This window comes from Brienomyrus brachyistius, chromosome 1 (assembly GCF_023856365.1).
Source record: "Brienomyrus brachyistius isolate T26 chromosome 1, BBRACH_0.4, whole genome shotgun sequence".
NCBI lineage: Eukaryota > Metazoa > Chordata > Actinopteri > Osteoglossiformes > Mormyridae > Brienomyrus > Brienomyrus brachyistius.
Window position 1 is genome coordinate 50,768,914 of NC_064533.1, and position 24,621 is coordinate 50,793,534.

Genomic DNA, 24,621 nt, shown 5'->3' on the forward strand with positions numbered 1-24,621 from the left:
TTTCTTTGTTACTCCTGAGACTGAAGAATAATCCTGTGCCACTGAGAGAATTTTTATGAGCTTCTAGGATGATGTTTTGTTTTGTCTTGTTTTTTTTACAATTAATCTGGTCACAACAGAATGGTATAAAAACAAGTATTGCCTTAGGCTTTATTTCTAACAATTGTTAGAACAATTAATTAATCAATCAGTCATTTTTTTGTTCAGTCAAAAGTGTATTTTCTGACTTATTTAAAAATTAAAATCACTGCTTTCATCAGCAATCCAAATATGTCCAATTCATGTGAATTAGTGAGTTTAAGTTTGTTTGTTACTCTCTATACTTCCTGGCATTGGCTCTGAATCACTTCAACCCTGGTTGGATAAGTAGTTATTAAAAATAGATAGAATGGATGGAATAGCTATTACTCCACTCTATCTAATGGCAAATGTGGTGTCCCACGTGGCTCAGTTCTTATTAGTATGCTCTTTCTACATTTTCTACCCCACAGACAAATCCATTTTCACCATCGTACCAGTGATTCACAGATCTATTTGTCAATAATATGACACAAAACTTTAGTGATAGAAACATTTAAAACTGACTTTAGAGGGCATCTGATTTCCGGTTGCATGGAAAACAGCAAAGTTTTGAATGATATACTGCATTTCGTAAAATAAAAATACCATTGCAAATACATGACTCCTTGTAACTGGGTTCCAGCAATGCTTTACCATTAGACAGCTAACACTTTGCTCCAACAGCATCCAACATCTACTGTTTCTTCTGCTAAAAATCACCTGCCAATAAGTGCCATTATGATTCACAGCAAAATCAAAACAGGTGCAATTTTGCCAGATTTGTTCCCAATAATTTCCGGGATTTTCGATGAAATCCCACAAATATTAAAATGAATGCACATCGCAAGCTTGTTTTGCAACACCAACAATTCACTGCAGGATCTCAATCACAGGTGAGTTTTGTGAACCGGAAATTGTCAAGCTTACAGCAAATCCAGTGGCAAAGTCTTTATTTTCTGGAACCACCTGCAACTTTCCTTAGAATAACAGACTATAAGGCTTTATATCCTATCTGCACTAATTATATTGGGGTCCCTGTGATTACATTACAGTATGCCGCACATTATACAGTCAGCTCACATAAACATATATTGCCATAATTACTTATTTTATATTTACTTCAACTAAAGTATTCACCAAAAAATAAAAGCTCAGAAAAGATTACCATGTGTCCCTCTCCAGTTACTGCAAACAAATAATTTTATTGACAGAACGTATCTGTAGTTAATCATACATAAAAGAACTAGTATCTTCCCTTGAGATGTTATTAACTGACCTGCCAATGGAGGATGATGCTCCAGATGAGGCCCAGGGTCAGTTTGTGATTGCCATCGACGATGTCGACTCCACCTATATTCACTAATTCAACCTGGGTAGGAGTGAAGTACAATTCTGTTCAGTAGTTAGCTTTAATACCATGAAGAATGTGTATAGCGTCATCCCATGTGTTGCAGGACTAAGTGCCAGGTTGTCATTACTAACCAAAAAACTGTACCACACTAATTGGATTAAGAGCCAGCATGCATTTGTGGTAGAAGGTGGAGAATTCATTTCAATTACTATAAATGAATCTAAATTACTGCCCTAAAGTACGCGTACCTTCCATATTGATCATATTCCAAGTGAAACTGACCATTAGCAGACTGATAAGAGAATGCGACTCACATTGTTTTTCTGTAGGATCTGGAGCGCTCGGTTCACATTGTTGAGCGAGTGAACACGAGTGAAGCCCTTTTCTTTGGCCTGCAAATAAAGAAGTTTCCTTTAGAGACTTCTGCTGGAATTCTGTCAGAATAGACCAGTTATAGATGGGATACAGATGCTCAAAGCATAACTCCATGAATGTTAAACAAAAAAAGAAGAGCACATTCTAAGGTAACTGAAAACTAAATTATCAGAATTGGCTAATTTATCTGTACTGTAGGTTAAATATGTCACATTTATTTACAACCTACAATATACAATATTTACGAATAAGAAAATAAAATACAATTCTGTATAATAGTAACATTGAATTCAGCAGCACTAGAAGGACATTTAGAATGTAAGAAATGTACAGTAAGCATTACCCCAACCATAGGCGTAAATTATGGGGGGGGGTTGTAACCCAGTAATCAAAACCAGCTAATACTACCCAATACGCTTTAAATACTTAGAGACATCATCTCCGCAATATTCAATCCAAAGTTATGCCGTTGTCCCCAACTGATTCTAGTTCCTATTGTATGTATTATGTATTTGTTCCACTGAGCATCTCCAGTGAATATTTTTTTCAACACAATCGATAAATATAATATATACTGATTCTTAGGCCTTAATTATGTAAGACATTACCTTAACTTGTTTCCACCTATGCCTGATACAAAGAAAAAAATACCAAAACCCTACTGAGCAGAACCACTGAACAGATGGTCTATAAAATGTTTTACAAATGTTAAAGTTATAATGCTATAACACAAGGTTCTTAAACAGTCTTTAATTAATGAGGTTTTAAAGGCTTTTAAGAAATTAAGATCAAGATGCCACGTCTTTTATCAGTTACAAGGTACACGTCCTAAAGGAAGTACTTTTTTCCAAATAAAACTGTACTGCTTTAACCTGATTTTGTTCATTCTCACACCTCAAACAGCAGCAGAAATTAGTATTTAACTTAATTAGGATTAACCAGTCATTCAGTTACTTATTTGTTCTGGAGCTATGAACAATGCAGCAATCTAAGTACTTAAATAATTTATCATAATTAAATTTGGCACTGTATTATTGCATTAAGGACCAAAAATGAAGACCAAAAATAACTCATAGTAACATTCTTATAATATTTCTCAGTTTTTTCATCAATAGACATATTGCTCATAGTGCTTATTCTTCCAAAAAGAATAAGAATTGTCAGGAGAGATCAATTCATGGTTAATATTCAATGAACAGCACAATCACGCCTCAATATTTAACAAAAGCTCAAATCCACATGGGTACTAAGAGCCAAGACTGAGCCGACCCTTGGAAGAGTAACAGGACTGTACCTGCTCACATGTATTTGTATATACCTGTAGTAGTTGTCTATAGCAGAGTCTGGTAGGCTGTGTCACTCTGCCAAGACTCAGTTACAGTACAGTTGATTGAAAAAGTATTTCTGCCCAAAGTTGCATTTGAGTTCACCTGGCACTAGGTCAGGAGACACATGACACAAATAAAATACTCACTAGTTCGTGTCCTGCCAGACCCTCCAACAGTTCCAGGAGGCGTCGTCCATCACATAGGTCAGTGAAGAGGTCATTGATTGGAGGCTTCCCAGCCTGCAAGAATAAAGCAATACTGGAGATCAAACCCACTTCCTACAGCAAACTTTAACTTCCTTTCACTTTATGTTGCATAACTATCCAGTTACTTCAAAATACCACCAATATTATTATTACATATCATGCCTCCAAATGCTCAACAATTTCTCATAAACAAAGCCTGAAGCTGCTTAAGTCATAAAACACTTTTAATGAGCACAGTTCAGAGATTAGAGAAACATGGATGAAACCCATTCAACAAAGAATATTCCACCGTTCAACGATGGGCTCAAATGTTGCTCAGGCAAAGTAGGTTCATTATTCCCCCTGTTGCTCTGGCAGAAAAACTCTAATGAAGCTTTGATGTAAATGACTGTGCAATTCCGCCTTTTCTTTTATGCACACCTCATTGCAATGAGCTCGGGAATGAAATACAAAACTGAATAAACGCCACAGTTAAAAAGCTTTCATCTCTTGGAATGCACGCCCCTTAGTATTTACGTGTTATATGGCCTTCATTCACAATGTGTAAGAAATTTTTTTTTTTCTCAGGATTACAGATAATGCCAGAGTATTTGGTCACCTAGCAACGCTGGGTCATTTCCTGATGTGTACACATGGTGGGAGGGCTGTTGTGGTCATGTTTGCCTCGAGGTCACATTTGCCATGCGGCCACATTTTCAAACTTTCCCCATAGTGTTATTTAGATATCATAGAGCTAGATTTTACATGCAGCATCTTAAACAAACTTTCACCACTGGTCAAATTCCTATTGCTATTTTTAAGCATCCAGAAATATCAGTAACCCAAAGGACTTGATTGTTCTCTGTTTGATTGTTCTCTGTTTGTAGGTTACAGGTGCAAAAACTACCAGACAACAATATTTTCCCAGTTACTAATATACGTTGCAGGTCAGTCATCAATAATGCTTATAATCTTGTAATTAAAAGTTCACTTCTAATAGTAACAAAATCTGACAGTAAAAAGGTAGTGATTTCGCATGACAAAATTCATCATTAAATATGCTTAACCTGACCACCTTGCCCCATGTTTTATGAGGAATATGCTTTTCATTGCATTTCCAATGTATTTAATGTGATCTAGCTTTTATTCTCTGCATGCTTAACAAGCAAGGTATCTGACCTATATATTCTATATTTTTAATGTGTAATGAGATCTGATGTGCCCTGTTTGTTTAATGAGGAGTGTAATTTCTTGTTGGATGAATATATGTCTATTGAGTGCTTGGTGTGGACGGTATATTCCATATGCTTCATTGAGCACCCAGAGTTTCTTTCTGCAGTCCCCTTATTGTTCTGTCAGTGCGTGAAGTTGAGTAAATGATGAATGACTGATGGATTATATGGGTTCTCTTTGTGTGTCATGTTGCTGTGAACAATGCCTCTACTCAACCCGGCACTATAGAATCAGTTGAGCAAATGAAGCCCTGAATGCTTCTGCTGCCAGACTGATTGTAACCTGATTTTCCTCCACAGAAGAGTGCTCAGTTTACACATAAATATTATCATTTGCAAATACAATTTTTATGATTTTTTTTTTTTTGTTCTTCTTTTGCGTTTGCAGCTGCCTTGTGTCACAGCAGTAACCAGTCAAATGCTATGGCCTTGTTTGTTATTCAGTCATTCATCCATCCATCCAAGCCAGGATGGGGGGCCAGCCCATCACAGGGTACACTCACACACCAGTCACATCTACAAGCAATTTAGCAACTCCAATTAGCCTCAGCATGTCTTTGGACTGTGGGGGGAAACCGGAGTACCCGGAGGAAACCCCACGCCGACATGGGGAGAACATGCAAACTCCACACACATGTGACCCGAACATGCAAACTCCACACACATGTGACCCAGGCGGAGACTAGAACCTGGGTCTCAGAGGTGTGAGGTAACAGTGCTAACCACTGCACCACCATGCCGCCCCATTCAGTCATTCATTGTTAATAAATACTGCAACATCAAGAGGTTGTGGGAAATCAGGAGGAGCTGGAACTAAACCCAAGACCAGAAGTGCTGTCCACTGGATTGCCTTTTCACCTCATGGTGCATTTTTAACATTTTGTTTAGCTGTACTTTAAGAAAAAATGCCATCTTACCATTTTCGTCAGTCAATAACAAAATCTATCACAGGATGAAACAAAAACAACTGGATACCGGATAACAAAAGATTGTTCTTGAGGTAAATATTCATGCCATCTGTTCAATGACTATTATATAAAAAAAACATAATTCAACATTTTCACATGCTGAAGGTAAATTAATTGCTCTGAAAAAAAGCCAATATCAAATAAATTAAGTATATTTAGTTAAATACTCAAAAACAGGATGCCAGTCCATCTCTTGTCACATACTCACACACTAAGGACAATTCAGGGTCACCTAGCCACATGTTTTTGATCTGAAGGAGGAATGCTGCACTAACACATGGAGAAAATGAGGACAGGTATGTCAACACTGCCACATCAGTGACCCAAGTCACAGTGTTGCCTAGGATGCCCACGCCATGACATTACAGGACATACACTCTTACACACATCTCAGTGGTTAGAATAACACCATTGAACAATCAAACCTAATACTGACCAGCTGGACCATCCTAGAACAGTCTACACTACACTTCAAATATCAATATTATACATTATAGCAGCACACTAAGTCATTATTCTTCAAACAGTCTGTGTATCTACTCACATACAGCAAACATCCTTAAACGTTTTGAAGTCGTAAATCAATATTTTTTTCTGGCTTAACCACCCCCTTCACAAACACACTGTTGGTACAAATATGCTTCTGTATTTATAATAAAAAGAGAATTACTGGCCAGAGCCATATCCATGGAGACAGAGTGAAAAACACTCTCTTCCCTAAACAGTGGTGTCCGGCCTTTGCTGGCATGTGCATTGACAAAGGCCCATAGGGAGCCCAGGCGTATTGATTTCAAAGGGGAAAACGACTCGCTGACACATTGAGAAATCTCAATCCAAAATAAATGGAGAAAACATGGATGTGGCTCTCAACTGTAAATAAGGGATGTGAGAGTGTAAAGCCCACTGCGACTTTAGGTGAGGAAAGGCCTGCTTCTAACGGCACAGAGCCTGTGCCATCAATCAACATGCAGTACACACAATGCACGAGAGCCGTAATGTATTTGATAATGTTAAACTTAGCAGGTAATCAATCATGTTAAAGCTGAAAAATCCCCTTTCCTGGCAGAAATCAGTATGTCTGAAATCATTTCTGCTCATAGTGGGTCTCCAATTCCCTGGTTCACCCTTAATTAAGCCCCAGGAGAAGAGGGTCTGCCTACAATGCTGTGTCACTAATTGAGCTTCTCTCTGCAAAAGTGATTTTTTATTATAGATGAAGAAGGAGAATGGCAGCCGCAGAGAGCAGGAAACGCAGAAAGCAGTCCTCTGTCATTCTGCCTATCCATGTGTGTCTGAGGGAGAATGCATCTAATTGCTCAGCATCAAAAATCTCAGCAATGCAGCAACAAAAAAACAAAAATGTCCTGGGAGTGAAAACAAAGAGAATTTTATGCCATGAATTTGCAGCTGAAAAAAAGGAATAAGCTCTTGTCTTATACATAAGGGCCTCGTCTACTGCAGAAGATAAGAGGTTTGTAAAGAGGGGTGGTAGTGCTAAGTAGGGAATTAGAAGAAAAGGGAGAGGGAGGGGGAGTGGAAGAGTAGAAGAGAAAAGAAAAGGAGACAGTAGAAGTATCTGGCTGACACTTAAGGGGAACGAGTAACCTGAAGATATCCGCCTTGTCACACCATCTCACTCCAGTCTGCCTGCTACTCTCAAATTCAGGTTCGCAAGGAAAAAGCATTTGAACAAAACAGCTAAACTATTTTACATATTTATAAAGCTGGGCTTATAGTGATCTGAATCAGTTTACAAATCCATACTATAAAAATGTAATTCAATAATGTCCAAATCTGAAGTATTATTATCATTATTTTTAAATTTTTAAATATACACCATAGCGGAGCACACAAGACAATACTGTTTTGGTATACTATGGTTTGGTATACTTCAGTGCAGAATGCATTGTTGTGGGACACACTACATAATACTGTTTTGGTATACTATGGTTGGGTATACTTCAGTGCGATATACACTGTAGCGGAGCACACAAGATAATACTGTTTTGGTATACTACGGTTTGGTATACTTCAGTGCAGAATGCATTGTTGTGGGACACACTACATAATATTGTTTTGGTATACTATGGTTGGGTATACTTCAGTGCGATACACATTGAAGACGTGGTGAAGAAAGGAACAGCTCAGTAGCCACAACATCTTTTAAATGAGATCTTGTGGATAAAAAAGGTTAAAAGACGTCTGTGGTGTGGTGGAACTTTTAGCAGTTTGAAGTTCGATAGGTTATTAGACATAAGGATACGCCAAATTTATACTAATTACTTACTTTTGGGCATCATAAAATGACTCATTAATATTTTAGCTGTACTGCTAAACTGCTCACCAAATTGTGGGCATAAATAAACGTCCATATAGTAACTAAAAGCTGGCAACTGGCCAAATGTTTTGCCTGTCATCTGAAGTCCTGATGATTGATATTGATATGATATCGCCCAGTCCTACACCCAGAGGTAAGGAGCATGGGCTGATTACAGCAACACACTAGTCTGAGTGAAACAGTGTGAGTTTTGGCTGGAGTGCCAGTCCTGTCACCAACCCCAAATTTTCCCTTTAAGTTGGAGGACCTCCTTGTAGGGCTGGATATAGATTAACGTCATATGGAAGATGAAGCAATTGCAGGTTAAGGGCCTTGCTCAAGGGCTCAATGGAGTAGGATCACTCCTGGCATTCATAGGATTGACCATCCGATTGAGACCACAGATTCCTAACCTCAGAGACACCACTCCACAGCCAACAAGAAATAGCCAACACTACAGGTTATAGTTTCAACCTTAGGGACTGAGGGTAAACTAACTAAGGCATACAATATTTTCAATGACTATGAGGACTTCTCTGGTATAGTTCATGGGTTTTTAGCCCTTTTCTGCATAATCTATCATAAGCCACACATCCTGTTTGTAAGGCAAACCCAGGATTGTAAAGTCAGGTTTTATTGTACAAAACATTCAGAATGGTGGAGTTTCCTCTATAGACACAGCACATGTTGTAATACGAATTCCCAATATTGTGGTGCCCCACTGATGCAGCACTCTATTGAGTTCCTGAGAATTGGGTAGATAAAAGAGCAGAACTGGAGAGTCTCTTTGTATAGCTATATAAACAGGGTTCTGAGAGGGACAAAATTCATACAGGCCCCTTCATCTACTGTTTTTGAACATTTCACCAAATGAGAGTGTTTTCTTTACTTATTCATATACACTCAAATGAGCAATGTTTAATCTGCTTACTCTGTTCATAATTTTAGCCTGTTTAAATATGCCTGTTTTCCAAAGACCTTGTGCAGTTCTGACATCACTGAACCCATTTTTAGGCAGCATGGCCACAAGGGCGGCAGCAACCAGTGGCTGGGTGTAGCGTTGCAAGATAGAAACCTCAAGACTCAATAGCTGAAGGCTGATCAACTCACCCACCTGCAACTCTTTTCAATCCGTCAGCCCCCGCTGTTCCACCTGATGATAGTTGCCTGCAAAAGCATCACTGTCACAGATACACACAGCCTCGACCTGGCCCCACTAAGCTGTCAAGGCCCCACACCAAGACCTAGCACTGACCTTCAGTCGATGTCTTCCTTTGTTCTGTTTTTGTGTTGTCTTAATAAAGCACCTCGCAGCTGAGTCTGAACCACCTCCTCTGACCAGTCTCTTATTTTGCCACAAAATTCTCATGGTGTGGAAACTCTGGTCCTTTTGGGCCACAATGTCTGCAGCACTTAGAGTTGTTCAATTAACAACTTACAGCTGTTGCAACTTCAATAAAACAACTCAGATGTGAGAAAGAACAGAAACAGTATACCTATGGTCTCAGTGACCAGGGGTTTTACACTCCAGCTTAACAAGTTTAACAGATTGTTATCAGTATTCTATGTAAAAAATTGCTCATGCCAATGACAGTTGGCCTTTAATTGCTATCTACACATGTAAATGTCCTAGACTGCAGACTGCATTTTCAACCTATCCAGCCACCATGAACTGTGTATTTCCTATAAATCCTATTTAACAAAATACCCAAAACACAAACAAATTGAATAATGAAATTGTGCTGTTTTTCTTTTTTATTAATTGGCTCACTCAGCTTTACTACTACCCATGTCATTTCCCGTTAAATTACTTCCATCATTTAACACATGATGTCCTCCCATTCCCAAATCCCCAAAAACATCTCATATGCATAAGCATGTGTGGGGGAAGTGGGGGTCAGTATGTGTGTATGTGTATATTCTGGTGATATGTGCTGGTGTGTGTGTTTGTTCCTCCCAGATTGAAATAGTGAGCCAGTCAGCAACTCATCTCCCTTCTCCATAATTTCTTGCATTCTTATTATTAAATTCTGACACCTGTGTGGGAAGATCTAGAGCTCAATCTGGCCTCTTTATTGAAACCAGAATATCACACTAGGTATGAGAAAAAAGAAAATACCTTGTCACTTTTTTTTAAAGAGCAGGGAACCTGAAAATGGCTTCTATGCATCTGTCATATCATCCCATATCCATCACTTTCATCTCATCTGTCTTTAGATCTGTATTTCTCCATATCTTCTTCTTTCTCCCACTACTCTCTCTAATTCTATATCCTTTCCTGCCTCTGGGAAGGCCTCTCTAAGTTCTATTAGACTTCAAGGCTGAATATGTTTCTGGACAGTTCCATATGTAGTGCAAGATTATTTTTCTCTCTCTTGCTCTCTCTCTTTCTCTCTCTCTCACTCTCCTTTATATCACTAGGTGAATGTACTTGGGACTCGGATCAGTGTTGAGATCACTGTGTGAAGGTCTGACCCAGGAGTTAAAGTCTAACATATCTTATTGGGACTCAGTATCATTGTTTAGCAACATTTCAGCAAACAATTAGTGAACTAAAGATACAATAAAACCAATGTGGCCTTTATATCCTCTAATTCCAAAAGCTGAAATAAAACACTAAACCAAGTGACTGCTATCCATGTTTCTTGTATATTAATTAGTATCTTAGAATTTTGCAATGAAAAGGACTACAAAAGTATCAATATAAAGATAAAATTATCAAACTAAAGGGACTGTTACTGATATAAGTTACTGATGGGCAGTATGCTGGGCAGTAGGAGTGAGCGATATGGTAAAAATATCACAATTTTTTTCAGGCAGGATCACAATCTACCATCTTATCATGATTCTTTTTTATGTTAGTCTTTAACACTGTTTTGCAAGTTACTAAACAGTACAATCAAGCTACTTCCTATTTTAAATAAATACAGCCCTATAAGGTAACAAAATCTAAAACAAAAACATGCTCACATACTCTTTCAGGTATGGTCTTTTGAGGTAGTTAAAGAGATTTACTGTGGTGCCATCCAACTTGCGAACCTTATCTTGGCAAATTTGTCAAATAACTGTTGGTTGCACTGTACTGGTTTTGGAAAATCCGAACAAATTCCATACTGCTGATGAATTCATTTTAAAGCCCAACTCCTCTGTGCCATCTATCCCTCTACATTGCCAAACAGGGAATGTGCTGCATGTTGTGCATTGCGTGTTGTGATAAGGTTGTGAAAAGGAGAGAAATCCAGAAAGCACAACTTGTTGTTTGCTATTACCAGTTTATTGATGTGTCGAAAATGATTTGGCCGACAACAACTTTAGACGCGTGTATGAGCCATAGAGCTGCAACTGATAGGATGTGCACTGTAGCACAATACTAACAATCTCTCCATACAGGCAGATTGTGGAGACATTTTAATTGTTCATGATCTAAGATCATCAAATCAAATACCGCTACAGGGTAGTGTTACATGTCAGAATGGACACAAGCTTTTTTAATCATATGTCAATGCTTCTGTTGGGCTGTTCATAAGTTGCAGTTTTCCGGAGCAGATGATGATATGTAAACCATAATATGCATGGCTGCTACTCAGTTCTGCCATTGTCTCTGTCAGCATGCTTATGTCAGTTAGGGCATCCTGGGCTCTCCCCTTTGCTCCTCACTGACTCTGAAGCTGCTGTATTGAGCATGACTATGTCCACCCTCATTTGACTATTCTTGACTCCACTGTAGACTGTTGGTCTCGTCTTGTGCAAGAAGTCGCCGCTCCTGTCTTCTGGACCCGTCAGAGCTGACTATTTGACTGGATGATTCTCCAATGGTACAGGTGACATATTGACACAGGTCTCACCTGTGGCCTCAGCCCTGGAAGTGTTGTCATGTTGGTCCCTGCCATGTATACATAATCAGGCACAGAATTGTTGTCTCACAATTACCGACGCTAAAGGTGATTCTGCAAGAATTGCAAAAAGTAAATGGAATTATTTTTTTAAGCATTCAAAAATGGGAGAATGTGAGGTTTAGGTGCGTTCATACTGGCACACATAAAGAAATGTCCCCTCGGATTTTACCTTGCATGTCATGATAGAATCTCCTGCTTTTATTAGTTTGCTTTTGTCAGGATCTACTGGGTGATGAGGGAGAGTGAGAGAAATCCTCAGTACAACAACCAGATTCATGGTAACCATGACAACAGCACACCTTAAACCTCCAGTAATCCTCCGGAAGATTAAAGGGGGACAATTTTCTGTTCAGCTTGCTGCCACATTCTCGTATGCGTGCCCCTGCCACACAATCCCAATGTTGGGCATACTTGTTCAACAATTGTCATTTGCTGAGTCAGCAGTTTCTTGTTTTGTTTAGCTACCCATCTATCTATCTATCTTTCAATCCCTGATCCTGGTGAGGATTGCAGAGGGCCTGGAACCAATCTCAGGCAGCCTAGAAGACAAGGCTGGGGAACACTGTGGATGGGATTCCAGAGATGTACTGACCAGCTATACCAAAATACTCATCATCCAGCTAGCATACCTGCTCCAGTTAAAGAGTTCCACCAAAACCAAAAGCTGCAATCTTTTACCGAATCTGTAGGCATCCCCTCCCATCACCTTAACATCACAAAAAAACAAAACTACAAACAGCTTTCAGACACAGCAGATAAAATCTATGGTAGGCAGTACATCAAAATAAATTAAAATAAGCCTTAAGTTAATGAGAATGGCAGGCTTGGGTTCAGGACTTTATAAATCACAACGTTGTCTGAGGTGGCAGGTTGGACGTTTTACCCCGACCTCCAGCCGAAGCTGATTATTGGTCTTGATTGCTGATCGAAGAGAAAACAAGAAGCTGACTTGTACAATTATGTTGATGCAGAAAGCAAAAGAAGGCCCCGTGCTGCTTCTGACAGATCAGGGTATTGTCTGTGAACATCACGCCAAATAACCAGGGACGGGAACTAGTTCAAATTTATGTGGGCACATTCCCAGTAATCATCATCCTATTGTGTAATATCTAACCGAGAAGAACCATTGTTTGGGGTACCTGCCTCAACAGCAGGGAAATCATTCTCAGGATTCCTTTCTAGAGCTGAAAATAAATTTCCTGTGTTTGGGGACACAACTCAATTAAAGACATAAAGAATAGTTATTCTGACATTAAATGGAGAATTAGTGTTCTAACCGAGATATAATACACTCCTAGGACTTCATTATTGTGTAAAATTCAATATACATTATTGTAAGCATGGGAGAAACGCCTTGTACATAAGGAAACAATATCTGTTAACAAAGAAAATCTGAGTCAGCATAATAATTCTTCAAGATTTTTTATTAAAAATCAGGAGCAGCTGTGATTGGCCTACTAATAACCCCTATCAAAAAAAAGCAGGACATTCTCCAATTTTCTCCGTTCCAGTTACTACAGCATTCCTTTACAACTCATATAATATTCAGCTGCTCACAGACTTCTCCTCAAAGAATATTCCCCTTCTACTGTCACCGTCTACAATACCCACATTCTCTCTTTTTTAATTCTTTATGTGAATTGTAATGTGTAAGTGGTACCTGTTTTCAGTTGTCTATTGTCTATTCCTTATTTATTTATTTATATAACTTTAGGTGAGTAAGTATTCCAATGCACTTGTTGCACATGGCCAATAAAACACATTGAATCTAGAATCACAGCTTAATCGTAACAGTTATGCCACACTGGGGATTTATATATGGACTATCTTAACTGAATTTGATTTTGTTCCGTCTATTTACATGTCACTTCCCCTTCCCATCTTCAACTACTTCTGCACTTACTCATTCTTCATCTCCAGCTACTCTATTCACATTCTGCCTTAGTCTAAGAGTGCTGTGCTCAATCTATTCCCTTCTGCTACCAATGTATTTCATGTCCTCAGATGCACCTTTAATATAGTTCTTCACCATTCACAATCATTTCTTCTTTTGCTAATCACTTGGCCATCATCGCTTCTACCTGACATTTATCATTCTCACTCGACAACTTTGTCACCATCACTACCCAGTCTAACCCTAGAGCTACTTAATTCCTTCTGTCTCTAGCAAATCTGACTACAAAAATAATGAAAAAATGCTTGTCATGGCACCCAAGGCATATTTCCTGACATTGTTGAAGGCACAAACATAGCAGTACTCATTAAATTTTTTGAACACGCAGACACTTTTGAATGTCAGTAACAGCTACACCCATACAGCTCACATTTACCTATAAAACGATTTCTACACTGAAACATGATAAGCCAAAGCTGTTGCCAGATCAGGTACTGATTGTCCTCTACTATCATGACATGTATACTTCAGTTAAAAGCAAATGTAACCTAGACCTCCAGCACTATCCTTGTTTCTGTAAATTAGACACTAAACTTAGCCCCAAGAAATTGTGTGAACTGACTGCTATTAGCAGTCAGACAGCTCTGTGTTTAGCAGAATACCTGCCCGATTTAAGCTATTGGGCACTGGAGTGCTGAGTAATCTGATGAGAGACTACAAATCCTCATTCATATTCACAACGTAGTGGTAATGTTGAAAAGCTTCTCCTGCAATAGGAGTACTTGTTAATCAATTCTGAGGCCACACTGGAAGCCCTCTACTGCATTTTCGAAGTGCACCACTACTCTGTCCTTGTTGCACATTAATTGAGTTAAACATGCTTGTTAGTGGAAATGTACTCAGGGCACACTGCTGCCTTCTCCCTTCCCTCCCCACTCTGACCCTCCCTTCCCTCTTTATCATCCCTCACACGTCATGCCATAACAACAGTGCGTTTTTCTTGACATGGCGTGACGATGCCTTGTCAGCTTGGGCTCGCCATGACAATAGTGTGGCATAGCATTCGTCACCGTTCTTTCCAGAAGAACTGAGGAACTTCAGTCTCTGCTTAATGTTTGCAAATCAAAAGATATTAATCAAAAAAGAAGCTTTTTAAGAAAATTCCCTGGGAGCATGTCTTACCTTAGCAAACTGAGAGTTTATCCATTTTGTGAAAGTTTTCTTTTGAACATCTTCTCTTTCATCTGCACAAAAAAAGAATAAATTAGAATGATTTGTGTGTTCTAAAAGGGATTACACTTATTTATTAAGACTTGATGTATTTTCCTAAGGATTTAGAAGGATTTAAACAATCAATGGTGTATTTAAATTGTCTGTCTGCGTGGGAGCACCTGCCCTGTGATAGACCAGGATCCTGGCCACAGTGGCCCCTGTGTTTTGCCTTGTGCTTGCTAGAAAAGGCTCTCAGTTGACAGTGACCCAGCCTTTATGGCAAACTGATAAAAGGATAGACACAAAAATGAAGTGTGTTTTTAAGCCAGACAGAAACACAAACTACCTCGAAGAGTCTGCTGTTTCAAACAGTGCACTTTGATTTCCATGCTTTTCATCATTAACATTTTCCAGGCCAAAATTTTGAGTATGAAAATTCCAGACCAGTGATAGCAGAGCAGATTGCAGTTCTCTCTATGTCTCTAGTGTGTTGAAGGGAGATAATGTAGATTAGTCACAGAGAGGACACAAATCAGTGTCAGCACAGCTGCACTGTGGATCTGTTGGGCGGGGACCAAATCAAGGGAGCAGTGTGCAGTGAAAAGGGCACATACAAAGTAATACAAATATCAGACAGTGAGACCAGGGAGCCCAACCTGCCAGCTCACATCACGAGTGTAGCTGAATTGATTCAGACTTAAAATACACTTAAAAGTATAATGGATGGCATACCAATCAATAATGTATATTAAACCTTTCAGCAAGAGTCAAATGCGTAAATACAGAGTACTATGGACTTGACATATAGAACTGTGTCAGCTAATCTCGCTCAAATGAGCTTCTTTTTGCTTTCAATATGAACCATGCCCAGCAACAATTTTGTGTTGCCATACTATATACAAAAAGAATCAAAAAGTGCAAGCCTGCCTGATCAAATCACTTGGTAGCCCTGCTGTGGTCCACTTATATAGGGCGCAGTGCATGGATTTCTTCAGGGCAATATTTATTTGGGTAAACAAGTGAATCAAATTTATGTAAAAAGATCAACTAAAGCTGTAGTCAATCAATAAACGGTAAGAACAGATGCATTCAGTAAATCTGTTTCCCGATCTCATCCTCTCTCTCATTTCTCTGTCATTATTCCTGTGTTTACATTGTCTCTCCCATGTCTGTCTTCCCCTTCTGTGACAGAGTGGTTGCCCATACGTCCTCCTACACTTTTGGACATCATATGTTTTCTTGAATATAAAAATTAAATATGAAACTAGAAGGATATTAAGAATTCTGTGATCTAATTAGACAGCCATCTGAATCAGGGCATTCAGCTCACAAAGAGCCATCAGCATTTTAGATCCTTTCACCGAAGAGTGAGTGTAAGCTGGACGCTGGTGGGTCAGGCTTGAAGGGACCATATTATGATACACATAATGCATAGAACACATATATTTTGAGGGTATGTAGAATATCACATGGTATTAATTAATTAATTCTACAGATAAGCAATTATTACTGAGGAAGTGTTCATACCCAGTCCTTAATGGCAAATCTAAATATATAATGCCATTTATTTAAACACCCCCATAGATTTTATCTTTAACATTAAAAGCCATATTATTTTTAACAAGTACCTCATGAAAAGACATTTCATCATGCTAACAGAAAAAAATGACTTAAGAAATGCAAAAGTTTATTATTTAAGTAAACTAGGCTTGTCGTTACAATAGTCCTCTGTCATGTGTGGCATCATTAGCCATTATATAACAACTAACTGACATCTATTTTAAGCGCCGAAACATTTATTCTTGGTACTGGACAATGCAATTAGCTCTGTTGGCTTTCTCAAAATCAGACATTTGCTACTTAGGAAGGCAAGAACCCATATCAGGTTGTATCACAGTCACACACTACTTGGCATTTCTATTGCCTTTTCTGTTTTTCCACAGCACAAGAGCTGGAAAAAGGCATTGCCCTGTTTGAAAAGGGGCTTTGTGCACAACAGCTAGGCGATGTTATCATCACACTTCCGGATGTTTCCCTTTGACTGTATTTCACTATCTGGAGACTCATGGTTGCTGCTGTGCTCAGCAAGCAGCATGCCTAACCATGGCTCGGCTTTGTTTCCTTTCACAGTGCAGATAAATGATCCTTTCTAATTTGTGTTTACACCAGCTGTTACCCTTTGAGGGGAACAAAGTGTAAATTCTGTTATAGATTAAGTTTTGGGGTCATATACACTTTAATTAATTAACACTTTAACTTGATGTCTAACCTTTTTTATATGTGTTATAATATAACGGAAGAGATAGATTTAATTTATTAAGCAAACATATGCAGGCTTTTTTTTTCTGAAATGCACATTTTTTGCTAGCTACTGATGGAAGGTAGCATAAGCATTTGCTACTTTCCGCAGCTCACGCTGACTATTCAAATGCTGTAGGAAGTCATCCATCCATCCATCCATCCATTTTCTAAACTACTTATCATATTCAGGGTTGTGGGAGGGGTCCAGAACCTATCCTGGAGGCTATGGGTGCAAGGCAGGGAACCATCCAGGATGGGGTGCTGACCCATTGCAGGGCACACTCACACACCATTCACTCACACACACACACCTACGGGCAATCTGGTAACTCCAATTAACCTCAGCATGTTTTTGGTCTGTGACATGGGAGAACATGCAAACTCCACATCCATGGAATCCTGGCAGAGACTTAAACCCAGGTCCCAGAAGTGTGAGGCGACTGCGCTAACCACTGAACCACATACATGAGACATAGATCAGATCATGTTATGTACTTCTAGTAGAGAACATTTAAAGATACATTAAAAGTATTTCTAAAATGTAACACAATGAAATAAACACTCCAGTTTTCTCACCTTTATCAAGAGATCTTGAAAGATTTGATCAACCAATAAGTGCTACCAAAATAGCACCGTCTCCAAACTGAATCGTAAGCATGCTGAAACTGTGCTCTCCATCTATATATAAACAAGAAGACCTGTATCTAATCTGCATATAAACATCTTAGCCATCTCAACAACCACATCCATCATCCACGCAGATCACATCTTCATCCCCATCTAAACATGGAGGCTCCTATTCCATCTCTGCACCTTATTCTCCGGGCACAAACCCAGCACTGCTCCCAGACAGGGAGCTGCCAATAGGAACATACAGCCAGGGGACGATTTGCAGTTTTGATGGGGATTCAACAGAATCCAGGAAGGGGAACCAGGAAATCAATACTCTATTTAAAAGCCTTTTCGCAGCAATATGAAGCCCGGCAACTTCCCAATGCAAAAAAGATGTTGTGTTTCAGGTCATTAAATCTCCTCTAAAACTAATCTTACTTAACTGAATAAGAAACTGAAACATTACACAGGATATTAAAGAACCCATCTTTCATTGCATTTCCGTTTTTTGCAATGCCATGTTTTACATCATGTAACAAACCTGAGGTTGCCGTGAAATTCAAAGTTTTATTTGCTTTTCCCTAGCATTCATATTTAATCTGCTTTATGTGTTCCAGAGAATTCTGCTTGTTGTGTGTTCCTAAAGCAGTGAATCTCAAATCTTCCCAATTATTTTTTTATTTTTACTCTGTAATAACTAAAGCGTAACGTACAGCACACTTTTCTTGGTCACAAACACATGCAAGTTAGAAGTATGTCTAAATTCCTCTTTGTAAGTATGAGTGTATGCATGTGCCAGTGTGTGCGCACTACTGTGTGATCCTCTCTAGAGTTTCTTGGGATTGGCTGCAGGTTTGCCACAACCTAGATTTCACACACAGAAACATATTCTGAAATGCAGAAACCCCTTTTCTCAACATAACTCATATAAAATATAATCAGCTAACAGACACATTAACATGTGATGTAAATAACTTTGGGCATCGTATCACCTGAACACTTACAGAAAGCTACATGCATTGCAGACTCATGCACAACCTACATGAACACAGAATGGTTTAAAAATGCTTAGCTGGCCTTTTGCACATTAACTGGGATGGATGCAGAAAAATACCCTCAATGTACTTTTGTTGTCAAAAGGGACCAACAAGAAGAAAGATAACAAGAAACAACTAAAAGCAATGTTTAGAAGAGATATCACACCATTATGGGTCTCACCTCCAGCTCCTCTGATAATAACTATTAGTGCAATTCACTAAGCATGAAAACTCTTGAATTCAGCGTGTAATGTTAACAATTTGTTTGTCAAATGTGTTTTTAATGGATCTGAATGATTTACATATTTTGTTTATAAAATGAAGTATAGAAGTGTCTGGTTTTGTAGGTAATGGTACTGTGATTCCAGAGATATCATGAAGTACAGTGTGAAGATTGTAATGAGTTACACATTTGAATACATAGGTATTGTATATTTATGTATTACACCGGGCAGCTATAAACAACATGACATTGTAATGGGGGATTTACTCACAAACACATTCCCTGAAAAGGATTTGCTAACAGCTTTACTGCAGGACTAATGCTGCCATTGCAGTTAGTTATAGGGGAAACATGGCAGTGACAGTCAATCATAGCTGGTTTAAGCCACTTCCCAGTTGTTGATTTGGCTCTCGTTGGGTTAAACCAGGCATTAATTTGAATTTCACACAATAATTAAACTATTCATTTTATATGTTACTAGTGAATGATATCATCATCCTGCTGCAAGCAGATAGACACCAGTGATTCCCCTGAAATGCCGCATTTGTCTTACATCTCTTTTTGACCATTTCTCTCTCCATCCGCACAATGCCTCAACGCAAGCTTTTGAAACACGCTAAAATATTCATCAGCCTGTGTACATTTTCATGACGCTACTCACTTATTAAAATACTGTGGGGACTCTGACTAGAGAGCTCCTTTGCTACAGAGGGCTCTCCATTAATCCCTGTCTGGAAGGGTGCTGAAAATAACCATCTTTGCAGTCTGTCTTTCTCTCTCATTTTGTTGCAAAGGTCCACAGGTCCATCCCTTCCTGTCTCTTGTCTGCATTGCAAAACAGGTCACAAAATTGTCACATTGACCACAGTTACCCAGGAATACTTTTTCACAAAAACCCATTTTGAAGCTGATGCTTATTAGATCCACTACAGCACTGCTCTCCTCCTGGTGCCTAAGCTATTCCAGACAGAAGTGTCTGTCTCTGCTGTCACACAGGGTCTGTCTTCTGCTAAGTGGGGTCATTACACCTATTTATCAATTAAATATAGAATAACACATATGGCCAGTCAAAGACACTCTCTCCTCAATTTTGCCAAGAAATAGCAGCACAGACACACATGGCGTAGTGGCGGAGTGCTCAACTTATGCATACAAAGAGCATCAATCTGTGAGGCAACAGACACAGGTCCTAGAACTCAACACATAAATACACACATCCATAAATACACACATACATACACGCAGTGTAAAACTAAAGTAAAAAAACTGGGCACATATACAAGCAATACCCAGGCAATGAAGCTGAGACTTAAAAATTAATCAGTAACCAAGCTACATTAAAAGCACAACATTCTGAATCCTACACAGCCCGGGTGCCATTGATTCCTTTCTGCATAAAATAGGCATGACCATATTTACATATAAAAATCCATATCTAAAGCAATAGTAATTTATTCACACAAACTGTCAGTATTAAATGTAGACAATTATTAACAATAACATACTGGTGAAGCCCATATTGATTCTGACGCTTACAAAATGATTCAATAAAAAGTAATAATTACATAGAGCCAAATATGAGTATTGAAAGGGCCCATGCATTTTAAAGAATGAGTAATAAACAAAATGTAAACAAGCCATTTTCAAACCCAAAAATCTCTGTATGGGAACGTAATTTTATTTAATTTTATTACAATACTATATTTAAAGTATCTTTCAACCACAAAAATCATAAGATGCTTGCATATCATATTGCTAGTTAATTTTTTCTGTAATGGACTGGCATCCTGTCTAGAGTGTTCAACTATCTTGTGCCCAGCATTGTCTAGGACAGGCTACAGGCTCACTGAGGCCCTATACAAGATAAGTGGTTTTTTGAGTTATAAATAAAATTCTAAATATATTATCTCAAGCTCCAGCCATGGCCCAGGAAGGTCATTTCACTTACATAGGTGCCAATTTTTCACTTGTCACCTCAAAACCAGGAATGACTGTTATGTCGGGTTAATAATAAAAAATGGGGTGAAGGAACATCATTCTGAGTTAGTTGCAAATACCTCTTTCGCTAACTCTGACTTGGTAAAACTATTTGCATCAAAATGATTTGGTATACTAGGTAGGTAGGGAAAACAAAGAAATTTGTACTGAAATATAGCTTGAGCTATCCTAGAAAACAGTGTGCCACACAGCCCTACCCAGGAGACGGCATCATCTATAGAGATTTTAGCCCACACATAGGCATACACTGGGGATATATGCCCCCCCCCCTTTCCAACTGACATAACCCCCAATACTGCTGACAATTACATTTAGTGCAGGTAGGGATCGAGTGTGTACAGATGAGGCAGAGACAGGTGTGAACAGGTAAGACTGAAATCAGGCGTGATGGGGCGAAAGAATGAGGAGGCGTGAGAGAGTGACAGCTGAGGGAGACACGGCTGAGAGAATAAGAGAGGCAGGTGGTTCAGAAAGTAGTTCTGAGGAGGGGTGGCGTGTTGGCAATGCAGCAAAGAGGGAGAGCCAGGGCACTTCCTAATGTATCACATCAGGGGATTATTAAAGCCTGGAAGCGGCCCTGGTGTGTCTGGAGATTAGCATACTTCTACAAAGGATGCACTGAAAATGTTATCTCCTTCAGACCCAGAGGAACTTGGGAAAAGACTTCAGGATTTCTTTTAGCCAAGTAATATAAAACCTTTGCCAGAAATAACTTGGAACACACTCAATTTCAGACCTGTTCTGGGCTCTTTTCCCTGTGGTTGACATAAATATCTACCATTTGATATAGTATGTATCGCAGCTCCTTAGTACGGTATATATCAATGTGGTTCTACACATTAATATATTTTTACAGTTTATACAGTTGATATCTCTAACATGGCAGGCATCCTCCCTTGTCCAGCATTGTACAAATAGCATTACTTGCTCTTTTCTTCCTTTTCTTTCAGCCACTCATTTTCTTATCACTGTATAAGCTTGGACAGAAACTAACATGATGGAAAGAGGATTCCTACTACTGAGTAAAAGATCCACTGAGCAGCACAAAAGATGCACTGATGAGGACAGTGAGTGAGATGGGCCTACTGGTGAGCACAGTATGGGGTCATTGATTTCCCTCAAGTAGTGCTGGAAAGTAGCAGGGGGGAGAAGCAAAAGTACAAAGCCAATAAAAACTGCATTTACTCCACCCAGCAAATGCGATACCAAAAGGTGAGATTCAGTGCTCAGCACTCTCACAAATTAGGCATAAACTAACACTCCCACCCTACCAATTGTAGCATCAACAGTTTACTGATCAGGTCCAGGCATCTAACAGTGTACAGGAGACTTTTCCTCTTTTGGGAAACATCCAAAGAATGCTGAAGCTCCAGTGAACAAAGCAGCGCTGTCTTAGTGTGCCGCTACCAAGGCCGGTAAACAGAGCCGCGTTGTCATGACACTCCTCTCCCTGGGAGAGGCTGCAGTAATTACACTCCCTTGGTCAACTGCAACAAATGTCAAATGCAGTGAATGACATAACACAGCCCTGTTGCCTGACAGAACTAGCCTGGTTTGAAAATTCATGCAAAGTTATAGCAGCATGCAAAAAAAAGGGGCCTGCAAAAGAGAAATGTTCTATTCAAAGTTGAACCTGCATAGCCTTCTGCTAATTCTCAACATGATCATAGTTTGTGATTTTTTTTATATATATCTTTTACTGTTTATATAGGTATTCTCACCTTTCCATCACACACTGATGATACACATTCTTTGTAGTCACAAAAAAACTCATCACATTATACCAAGTAATGTGTAATAATTAGTCCTTTTACTGACTAAGCCCTAAAAGAAAATGAGCAGCAGACATAAATAGGGCCTCCTAATGTCTGAGTGTAGTGTTTTGTCTGACAATCCATTAAAGACATGAACACGGGCAAAAAGCGAACGCAAAGACAGAGAGCTTTCTGATTTTAAGTGGTGCAATTTGAGATCATCAGCTGATTATCATCTGAACAACATGAAGATTTCAGGTTTTAGGCCCTGCTGGTTGTTGGCTGTAGCTATACCATACGGCCTTCTTCTGCACACGGAGAAGCCCCAATACATCTGTAAGCATAACATGAGTATAATATAATGCAGTTGGACCCATAAAATGAACAGCTGTTAGTCCACAACACAACAGGGGATCATGAAGAAACCAAAAGACAACAAAACTCACATTTTTCACTTTGAGATGTAGGCAGCTTTATCCTAGATTTATCAGTACAAGAAACCTTATAGACAGGCCTTAGTACAGAAGTGCAAGTATGTGTATGTGTGTGTGTACGTGTGTGCATCTGTGTGCGACATCTGTTCTATATGACAACATATTATCAGCATGGAGCTTCATAATCATGATGCCATCAGTAGGATCTGAGAAGGCTCAACTCTGCCAACCATATTGTGTTATTCCCCAGTCTTAATAACTGTATCAGTCTAGCTGTCACTTTCTGAGACCTCTCTACCCAGACGTTTTATTACACCCTGAGCTAGGGCTCATTTCATGCATATTAAAACCTTGATCGAGGACTTAAAACCTGTTTTCATAGCTGAGTACCACTAACTGGGAAAACTGTAACAAAGTGAACAATGCCCACCCACCCCCTATCTCCATCCCTGAGAAAACAGGAATGAATTTTATCACGGTTGCACTAGACTGAAGCTGGATGCCAAAAGGCTGTTTGAATTTTCTAGAAACAGGACTACCAGGTTTCTACACAAGGGTAGCCAGAGCTCAGAGCAGACCAGCCCACAGCTGCACATTACAAGTCATTCTTTGCTGCAGGACACAATGCAAGTGCACTTAACAGAGAGCACGATAAGGAACCAAACCACTCCTTCTATAAAGAAGGTAATATGCTGAATAGCAAGAATAGCTAAACTACTTTCTGGTTCACAAGATACAAGGGAGCATTAAATAATTCCACAAAATACTAATTTTGCATCAAACCAAGTACGGACTCACATCATGTTAAATACTGAGTGGGATGCATACATCCAGATTAATGGAAATGCCAGGTAAACAGTAGCTAGTTAGACTACCTGCATGTACACACGGTGCTTTCCTGATTTTATTATATGAATGAAATGACTAAGAAATAATGTAACGATCCATTATGTCACATAAAACAACTGTTTTGTTCAGTGATTTACTAGATATAATACATTTCCTTATACAGGGAGCCTTTTTAATATGCACTTTTGATTACTTTATTCCAAACATTAATCTCAATGCTAAAACTACAGATTTTAAGCAATTTGAGCTACTATTTACTTAAATGTGTCACAAGCTTAACACTAAAAATAACAGCCAAATTAGTAGCACAAATTTAATTATAACCATATGTTTGTTTTATCATAAATCATATAATTAATTTTAACTGCATTCCTTTTTAAGTAAAAAACTGCTCATGATGGTGAAGACATAAACCATCTATGCAGGAAACATCATAAACTACAACTACCGTAACTGATGCTCCAGACACACAGAAGCATCAGTACCCACAAATAAACAATAAAAATATACAATAAAATTCATTTTGAAGAGAATCTAAAGCTAATCTGTACTCTGACCTCTCCCCAGATTCACCATAAAAGGGAGGAAAGGGGAA

The 24,621-nt window shown here is 38.9% G+C and overlaps 1 protein-coding gene across 7 annotated transcripts in view; it reads right to left on the bottom strand.

Moving 5' to 3' along the window:
• The window catches only part of dmd (dystrophin), a 160,426-nt gene that overhangs the window by 103,935 nt on the left and 31,870 nt on the right, over positions 1 to 24,621 (bottom strand). For all 7 annotated transcript variants that reach the window (XM_049014884.1, XM_049014641.1, XM_049014466.1 and 4 more), the window contains exons 2-5: positions 14,789 to 14,850; positions 3,261 to 3,353; positions 1,726 to 1,803; positions 1,337 to 1,429 (exon numbers count right to left, since the gene is read on the bottom strand). In XM_049014884.1, coding sequence (XP_048870841.1) covers positions 1,337 to 1,429; positions 1,726 to 1,803; positions 3,261 to 3,353; positions 14,789 to 14,850 — 326 coding nt within the window. The remainder of the gene's footprint in view (positions 1 to 1,336; positions 1,430 to 1,725; positions 1,804 to 3,260; positions 3,354 to 14,788; positions 14,851 to 24,621) is intronic.